Source organism: Vespula vulgaris, chromosome 7 (genome assembly GCF_905475345.1).
Source record: "Vespula vulgaris chromosome 7, iyVesVulg1.1, whole genome shotgun sequence".
Lineage (NCBI taxonomy): Eukaryota > Metazoa > Arthropoda > Insecta > Hymenoptera > Vespidae > Vespula > Vespula vulgaris.
In genome coordinates, this window is record NC_066592.1 from 5750003 (window position 1) to 5760000 (window position 9998).

The 9998-nt window shown below is 37.8% G+C and overlaps 1 protein-coding gene across 1 annotated transcript in view; it reads right to left on the reverse strand.

The window, feature by feature from the left end:
- The window catches only part of LOC127064954 (uncharacterized), a 71135-nt gene that overhangs the window by 9128 nt on the left and 52009 nt on the right, over positions 1–9998 (reverse strand). The window contains exons 19-23 of the mRNA XM_050996662.1: positions 9608–9654; positions 9290–9459; positions 3215–8150; positions 2520–2884; positions 2053–2112 (exon numbers count right to left, since the gene is read on the reverse strand). Coding sequence (XP_050852619.1) covers positions 2053–2112; positions 2520–2884; positions 3215–8150; positions 9290–9459; positions 9608–9654 — 5578 coding nt within the window. The remainder of the gene's footprint in view (positions 1–2052; positions 2113–2519; positions 2885–3214; positions 8151–9289; positions 9460–9607; positions 9655–9998) is intronic.

The window sequence follows — 9998 nt, forward strand, 5'->3', positions numbered from 1 at the left end:
TTCGATCAACGTCATTTTTTATTAGTTTCCTAGTTATTTTTGTAAAGTTTACGCTACTATTTTCGTATTATCAAGGTTGAACTTTTTTTTAAATCGACTAAAACTTTAATATTATTATAGACCGTAGACAACTGACTGCACCATGAACTCGATGGTGTTAATAATAGTAAGAGATTAGATAAGATACTACATCGAACAAAGATTTCCTATCTTTTCTATGTTTCTTTTTTCTTTACTTTTTTTTTTTTGTTGAGAAAGATATATTTCAAAGATTGAGTTAATTAAAATATAAGTCTGTTCTAATATCTGTAACAGTTTTAAGAGTTAATACGATTGAAGGTAAAAAGGAACAGTTAAATGTAAATCACTCGCTTAATAATTCTGAAATATATATTAGATAGCGTCAATCGTACCTTCTTTTTCTTATCAAATATACCGTCAAGGTCAACTCAAACTCGAACTCGAGCTTGACTCAACCGAAGTAAGTTAGTATTTGATTGTCCTAATTACGTAACGGGAAGATAATAAGAAGGCTCTTTACATTAGGCCATAGGCCGAACGAGACGCCTTCGAACGGTCGCAACTACGTGGATTGTCACGTAGCAATGTCAATGATGTACCGTATAATTTAATCGAACGATGTACCGTTCATTCTGACATACTGCCACGAAACACAAATGCATATACATATGCTCGACGTATACTCGAATAATTGATTACTCGCAGCCGTCTATGTCTTTTGTATGTATTAATAATGTTCATTATAAATTATGCGACTGTACACAATTTTTTCTGCGTATGAAATCTATTATATATATTCGATAGTTATTTAAAAAACATTTTTTTTACACAGGTATAAAACGATAAAGTTATAATCGAGTGTCATGAAAAAAAATATATATATATATATAAATTGTCTTCCTATTTCTTTTTAAACTTAAAAAAAAAAAAAATCGTAAAAAAATCATGTATTTTTTCAGTCTCGGCCATCGAGACGACTCGTAAACGTCTAAATTCCAAGTAAAACGATTTATTCCCAACCAATGATGACCAAGAGAAAACGTAACGAGAACACGTGCCGTTGCATTACCTATTTAAATCCCACAGCATATGTTTCTTTGCCTTTTTATATATAACATCTATCCAATGTGATAACACATATTTAATATGAATATTTTATCGGAGACGTTTCCAGGTATTAAATGAAACGTTGTTACATAAATGAAATTAAAGTGGAAAATACTCGTACGAAAAGTACGATATTTGAGATTATTATTGGTTTAATGTCAACGACACGATTTTTTACTTTGTAATGATTATCTCCGTTTTAATATCTCTGATTGGAGATATTTTCATTGGATATTAAAGGAAATTGGCATAATTAAATAATGAACATTTAAAATCAAATTGATGTAGAACTTTCGTTCTTATATTTTCGCAGAATTTTCCTGCCTCTCTCTTTCTCTCTCTTTCTCTTTTTAGCTTTATTAACCGGAAATAATCATAAAAGCGTGCAAAATTTTCGACATGAGATTTAACTAGTTATTTATTAGTACGCTTAAAACGTTGTATTACGACCCGAAAGAGCGAGTTATTTTTGGAAAGTTTCGTGTTAATTACACGAACATAACTAGCCAATAGTTCGAGCCTTGATTTCTTCAAGGATGCAATATCGCATGCTTTCCAAGATTTTCTGATAATCATGCTCTATGATTCATTCAATAAAGAACAACAAACATCATCCACCGACTCTATGGATTATTACAAACTTGTTCGTCGATATTCATTAATAAAACCGGAGACCATGCATTTTCAATGATATTCATGCATTGATTCGTAATCACATTGAATTTTTTATATTTACAATCGTCTGACTAATCGAAATTAATTTATAATATTTTTTGAAAGATCTCACCTAAACGGTGATTTGTCCTATAAAATATGCAAAATATTCAATTGTCAAGCGAATAATGAGATGAATATTATTTAAAATAATAATAATGATAATGATAATGATAAAAAAAAAAATGAATTAGCATGTTGTGGCATTACCTTGGGGCTCGTCTCTGCAATGCTGTGACTTTGGTGGCGGCGGGGGTGCGTTCGAGTATTCTATTGGTTCAGCAGAAAAAACAAAAAAAAATGAAAATAATAATTAGCCCTAATAACACTACGAATAACGAAGGAATCGCTGGGACACTGAAACGATAATGATTATTCGATATTATATTCACACAGCACGAGCTTCTTTCTTTTCAAATTTTTTTCTTTCTTCTCCACTTTTCCCTAATATCTATCGATATTGGTGCTTCTCTCTTTCTTTTTAACAACAAAATTTCATTGGAAAGAAAAAGAGTAATGTATTTATATCGATTCGAATAATATCAAATTATAAATCAAGGAAAATCATTTAATTATAGAGACGCGTTGCTTGTACGTGAAATTAATTTTGTGAAATAAATTTTTATCGTTAGAAAATGTTACCCAAAATTATTGTTTGTAGTATCAAACAAGCAGACCTTCGAAACTGACTGTAGGCCGAGCAGTGTAAGTTGGCAATGGTGGCAACCAAAACTTGGCTTCTCGTTTAACGATCGGCGAGGGCGGTGGTGGTGGAGGTTGATATCTAAATCTCGGTCTATGTTTACTAGGATCGAACTCTTGATTCGCAAAAATGTCCTTGTGCTGCTTCAAGATCGATGCCGATGGTCGTGTCATGATCTTCGTAGACAAATTTTCACGGCTCTCGTCCAATCTCCTTTTCTCATTCGATTCTTTCGAGTCTTTCGACGAACTCGCGATCACTTCACCGTTCTCATAATTACGATTTTCAAGATTTGGAGGCGATGACAACGAACGCATATTGTCTCTTCTACTTGGATACCTGAATGCAAGGGAACAGCGACGGAACTTCGAGTTATTGTTTTTACCATGCGATTTTGTCAAGATCGATAATACGATAAAATTTGGAATAAATTAATATTTGAATATCTTTGTAAACAAATTGATGGGGATTGGGGGAGAGGAGGAAATGCTATAAACGTAAAGGGATGACATCAAAAAATTAATCTCATTGAAGTTAAATAAGATTTGAAGAGAAAGAAAGAAACATATGTATATGTACGTGATGTCAGCCCTTAACGTCGTTCGATCAATTCGACAATATCATCGAACCAAGAAGTGACGCGAGCCAGGCCTCGAGTACCATCGCTACCTATGAGCCACCCATCTTCCGGCAAGATAAGGCGTGATGTCCCTCAACTCGCGAACATCGGGGGCGGACGTGAACATCTCGCCTAGGATCGATGTTTTTCCCTTCTTCTCAGGATCCTCGAACTTTCTTATTATCCTCTCGACCGGTCTTCTAGCAGCGAGTTCTTTGGTTTCGGCTTTCCTCGCGATGGAATTCGTTAATTTGCTCGTAGAAACCGAGGAATCCTTTAGCTCTGCCATTTTACTGATAACGTCTATATGTGGCATCGACAGAGTGTCCAATCTCAGGGGTACCCGTGGAATCGGTGGTGATTCGCCTCTTCGACGCGTCCTGCCTCTCTTAGATTCGTATTTCTTACGCAGCCAACTGACATCGGAATATTCTTGCGGTTTCAACAATGTCTTCCTACTTTGCTCTATCTTCTTCAAAACGTTTCTAGCCAATTCCGGATCACTTTGAAATCTTTTCGGACGCGTATGAAACTTACTCGACGAATGTAAATCCTCGAAACTACTCTCAAACCTATCTCGCAATTTTCTGACCGTACCGTTCTTCACCAATTTCAAATACGCACGCCAATACCTTTCCGGATCCGGCGAAGAGCCACGTTGGAATATACTGTCGACACTGCACGACGAGTTGGAACGCGTCGTAGCCCGACATGGACTGATGCTTTGTGGTCTCGAATCGCGTTCACGCTCCCATGAACAACGTTGAAGCGACCGTCGCATGTCTACTTCCGCAGGAAGCCCGCTCTTGCCTCGTTTCTTCCTCTCGATCGAACAACACTGTTTATCCTGATCGATCGATTCTTTCGACGGTGACACCTTCCCTTCCTGTTTCTTCAGTCGTACCTTCGAAACGTTCTCCTTCGTTTCCTTTTCTACTACACTTTCAATTTCCTTCATTTGACTTTTATCTTTTTCTATTTGAAAATCACCGAACTCCTCCGGCGAGATTGAACCGGTTCGATATTCCGATTCAAAGTCGCCAAATTCTTCCAAATCTCCTGACTTGTCCAACATCCTTTCCGACGACGCCGATTTCCTTCTGTACAATGGTATCGTCGAATATCGTGCCATTTCCGATTCACCAAACAGTTCTTTCAGATCGGCGAAACTCTGAGACGAGGACAATCTAGAAATTTTACATCTCTCTTTATCTTTTTTATCCTTTTGTTTCGCCTCGATGCTTTCGAAGAATTCGATCTTCTTAGGTACGTCTTCCATTTCGATATTTCGTTTGATAACCGTTTTCACAGATGTTTCTGAACTCGTACTATCCATTTCGCTTCCCGAAGTCGTTGAAATCATCTTATTCGTAGATTCATTATTATCAACGTCAACGATAGACGATACTACAGGTGTCTTTTTCGACCATTCTTCAAAAACATTTTCCACCTTTTCCTTTTCTTTCGCAATATCTTCGTTCGGTGCCAGAACCAATAAAAAATCGTTCTTTTCCTTTTTCGTACTATCCTCGTAAGACACTTCCAAGGAATAACATGTTCTGGGTGAAGTGTTGGTAACGCTCGGTGCGGACGATAAATTAGGTGTACTGCTAACATTGATCATGTTCGAAGTTTTCTTGTTTGCCATGGCCGCTGCGATAGCACCACGAGTTTCCCTAGGTGCTATTGGAGCCGAAGACGATCTCCTTCGGGTAACTTTATCCAAAACTTCCTTTCCAAGTGTCAAAGACAGTCTCTTCTTTTCAAATTCCGTCATAAGGGATTTTTCGATGGAAGAACCATTTAATGTCGATCTCTCAAAGCTCCTTCTTCCTCGTCCGATCGAGCCACTCCTCTTTAAGGTCGTTTCTGACCCAGAAAATTTCATAGTATTCGTCGACTCGTCCGGAGTGATCATAGAGTGACATCGAACGTGAAGACCCTTGCCGTCCTCTTGAAAATCGTCGACCACGATCTCGTACTTCGATGTGATCTCACATCTGTCATCTTTCTTGCCACGAAAATCTTCTTTCGGTGGTTCAACGATAGCACGATCGCGTCTCGACATTCGTGACTTTGTTTCCTCGCTACCATAGATATCGTTCAACTGATTCTTCAAAGCGGTTACTTGTTCGATCGTTAAACTACTCCAAAACTTTTTGCTACAACCGAGATTTTTTTGCCAGGACGCTCGATCGGATATCTTCTCGATGTCACGCTTTGCGCTGGCCTTCTTTTGCATCGTGTTAGCTACGTTAACCACCGAACTCCCACGCCATAACGGTTTGTACACGTCCTTCTTAGCAGCGATATCTCGTCTCTTAGACGATTCCAATTCGCTCTCCTCGTTTTCTAGTTTCTCGAAATAACGTAGAATATTTTCGACCGAACGTTCCTTACATCTTAATCCGCAGTCACCGCGCCATTTAAATTTTTCCACGTCCTTCGTACTGAATAGAAAATCTTTGTCCCTTTGCACGGCCTTCAACTTTCCATAAAGCGAACTCAGCTCGCATTCCGCTTTTTCCTTCGATCTGATTTCCCTCCACCGTTCGTAATCTATGATCTCTTCGTTCTTCATTCTCGGTCTAAGATCACCCGACGAAGTCGTTCTTTCAAGTTGTCCTATTCTTTCCAAACTCGAATAAAAATCGTGCAAGGCCTTATACTTCTCCCCTCTTCTCTTGTAATGTAACAATTCGAGAACGTATTGATGATAATCGTCCCGATCGATCGAGGATGGACACAAAGAGCTACTGCTTTTAGCGATCGAGGTGTTCGATCCAAGTGTTGATAGTTTCGTTCGCAGATCATCGGCCTCGCCTGCGCTTCTAGCTCTAAACTTTTTTTTTATTAAACGATCTTGATTCTCCTTCGAGATCAGACTTCTACGAGGAGTCGGTGGTCTGATCGGAGATGGCGTAGACGTTCGAGAACTTCTCTTAGAACTTAATGTTTCGTCTTTCGATCTCTCTGAAAGCGTTTTTATGGGCGGCTCGCTAAGACTTCTCTCTTTAATACCATCCCGCGTCAAATCTGGACTTCTGCCACGTAAAGTCGTTGAAGAACCAAACTCGTCGACCCGTAAAAGACTGTCGAATTTACTGACCTTCTGAAAGATTGAACGACCTGGCCAGCTAACGCCGCACGGACTTGAACTTCTTGATGATAAGCTGTCGCGATCCAAATTCTTGAATCTGGAGTTTGAAACCGGTCGTTTATGCGCCAAATAAACGCTCAAGGACTTCAAAGACGGTTCGGACTTGCTGGCCCTTCTCTCGTTACTTTGAAACATCTTGGTACGCTCATAGACAAAGGATTTCTTCGAAGCGACTTCAGGACGTTGTGACAAAGTAGGTGAGAAAACGTTTCTCAAAAACAAATGTTGGAAAAACGTGTCGGCGTTGTCCTGATGTTTCTTCATCTCGGTCATAGTCAGACTATGAACACTTGGACCTCCGTCCATTCGTTTGATCATTTCCGATTTTTCACAAGACTTTTCCGAAATTCTTTTACCTTTCTTTTCCATCCTTTTGTTCGGAGTAACGTTCCCTTTGGATTTCAAAGTTTCTTTGTCTTTTTTTGACTTCTTCTTCGTATCGAACTTTTTGACCTCTCTGTCTGAACTCACTCGTGCAGTAGTTTCTTCCTTACGATCGGGCGTTCTAACGATCACTCGAGCTTTCTCTTTGGATCTTTTCTTCTTAACACTCTCACTAATTTCCGTAGACGGCGGGGCTACGATCGATATAGGAATATCTTTTTTAGACGAACGATCAGATTGCTTCCAAGTCTTTGAAGATTTTTTTATTTCAATGGGAATAGATTTACGCGCCGATAGAGAACTCTTCGAATCGATCTTCGCCGTTACGTTCTTTGACAATTGAGACTCGGTTTTTCTACAAGGTTCTTGACCCTTTGACGATATCGCTACTACAACCTTAAGAGCCTTATCTACAATACCTTTTTCCTTATCCGTGATCGTATGAGAGGAATACAAAGTCGCTGAGCTCGTTACGAAATTCTCTGAGGTAGGTATTCTACCTTTTGTATCCTTTTGCTTTTGCAAATTTCTTTTACTACCTTCCGTAACTGATGAAATGTCAGCGTTCGATCTACTTAATCTCTTACAAGATTCTTCCTGTTCCCTTTTGGTCAAACGAGCTCTCGAATTGTCCTTTTTGGAAATTTGAGAGGATTCTATTCGTGATATAATTTCTTTCGAATCGATAGACGTTCCCTGTTTCGTTTTGGATAGCTCGGATTTAATCGAGACAGATTTCGTAGCCGACAATGGACTCGAGGATGAAGAAAATCGATTTCTTATTTTATCCGACGACAATGAACCGTTCCTCGTCGCGTTGCTTTCGGAAAGGCTACGTAAAGGTAAAACACATCCAGGACTCCTTCCAAAATTCTTCGATAAGCTTTGAGAATTTTTTCCTTTGCACGAGGCTTGACTCGACGAATTAACACCTAGGATTTTTGAACACTGACGTTCTCGCGACTTTCTATGCTTCTCGAGATTGCCAGACAATTTTTCTCTCAACGATCTTATATCCGAAACTCTATCCGGATTGAAGCACTGAGCGTGTCTGGTATTCGATGATTGATGACCGTCCGCTATAATACCGTTTTTGTAATAATTTTTCAAGGTCTCGTTGTTCTTCGAAGATTTTCTTCGTGGCGGTGATGGTGGCCTCGAGAATGTTGAAACACGAGAATTTATTTTTGATGCAGTAGAATTATCGATGTTTCTATTAATCAAAGAGGAACTCGATCGATAGCCATTTGATTTCGAACTTCCTGCTTTCATGATCGGACTCTGTACGATCGTCGACGCCAACGACGGTGCCGATCGTTTGTATTGAGAGAATAACATCGACGAGGACGATCCGTTCTTTCTTGAGGTCGCGAGACCCTTTCGATGCACGCGAATCCTCGTCAAGGTTGGTGAGATCGGGAAATATTCGATCTCGGAGTCGTCTGTGGACAAAGTTTCGATCTTTTTTTCGTTTTTATTTATTTTTTTTCTTTCTTTCATTCTTTCTTTACTTCTTTCTTTCCTATTCTCTCCAAAGCCCGTTCCCGTTCACCACAAGTTTGGAAAGTTCCTCTTAAGATCAAGCTTGCGAGTGATGACGATTTTCAACATCGTTAGCGTGCCAAAACGTGAAAATTGAAAATCCTCTTCTCTTATTACTCCTTGTGCGTTATAATTAGAAAAAAAAGATGGATAGATAGATAGATAGATAGATAAATAAGAAAAAAAAGGGAAAACTAAATAGATTAAGAGTGTATCACACACCAATATCGATAAACAAGTGTATATTATAGCGGTGCTGTGTGTATATTTTTGAGCGTAATATAAAAAAAAAAATTAAAAAAAAAAAAAGAGAACAAGAAGACTATCAACGAGATAAAAATATGCATTCTAATAAGCTAAATAATTCGAGCGACATGCTATAGAATATAAATGTCATCGTATCATGCCATCTTCGACTCGAATTTTCATGAACGAAATAAAACAAATGTATTTTAATTCTTACCCATGCGATTCGAGAATAACGATCAAAATTTTTATTACAAATAGATTTTACGATTACGCGATAATAAATTCACGCTCCAAGAGAACGCCCATTCTTATCTTTTATGACTAAAGCGAATTCCAATAATTGATAGATGATTTAAAACGACAAAAAAAAGAGAGAGAAAACACATTAGTCATCTTTAAATTTTAAAATTTAGAATGTTCTGCAACGATGTACATGCTTCATGTAAATGAACGACTCAAATTTTTAGCAACGATAGCTAGCTAGCGATAGCGAGACGAAAAAAAAATAAACAAAAAGAATGCATGAGTCGTAGCTAACACACAAACGTATACTCTCCGCATGCTCGATTATACAAAAAAAGAGAGATAGAGATAGAGATAGAAATAGAGAGAGAGAGAGAGAAAAATAAGGAGAGCGCTTCGCACGCTTCAAATGCACATAACATTACAATAATCGTGGGTACAAAAATAAAAAGAAAAAAAATTAAAAAAAAAAATTAAAAAAAAAATATAAGAAAAACAAAGAAAATCAGAGTCAGCGGCGAATTACATTTTTTATATGGTTACTCACCCTTTGGTCGTTCCGGAGCTGGTTTACGAAGACCATGTAGAGGCACGTCACCACCACTTTGCACGCTTTTGTAAGCCAATCTTTGTTCCAGAAGACTGAGCGGACTGATATCCTCTCGTCGTCGAAATACCAACGTCGAGTCGCTTTCGTATCCTGATTCTTTGAAAGCACTTTCAAAAAAAAAAGAAAGAAAAAAAGACGAGAATTATGTTATATTACGGACGGAGTTCGGAGTCTGGTACAATTTTTATTTCTTTTTATTTTATATATATATTTTTTTCTAATTTTTCTTGTATCTTTTTTTGTTATAATACTTACTGGGACATGTAAGGCTTTCCTGCTTGAGCACTACGTTGATCGAACTGCTGGAAACAAAAGGATCAATATTAATCTAATTGATTTCACAAAGTATTCTTTGAATTCATTTGGAAATATATGCAGCTTGTTAAAAACATGCCTCGTATATGCAATTAACGCCTTTGGTAGGCATACCGAAAATAGGAGTTATATATATATATATACATATATGATTAATTATGTGATACATACAACAATCATGTACACTGATATGCAATAATATATTATGCGGCATATTAATATGCAAACATTTAACATTTAATTTCACACAAAGGCAACACCTAGCAATATTGGATATCGATTATATAAATAGAAAATCAAATACATTTTGCTTTTCTACTTTTTCGATATT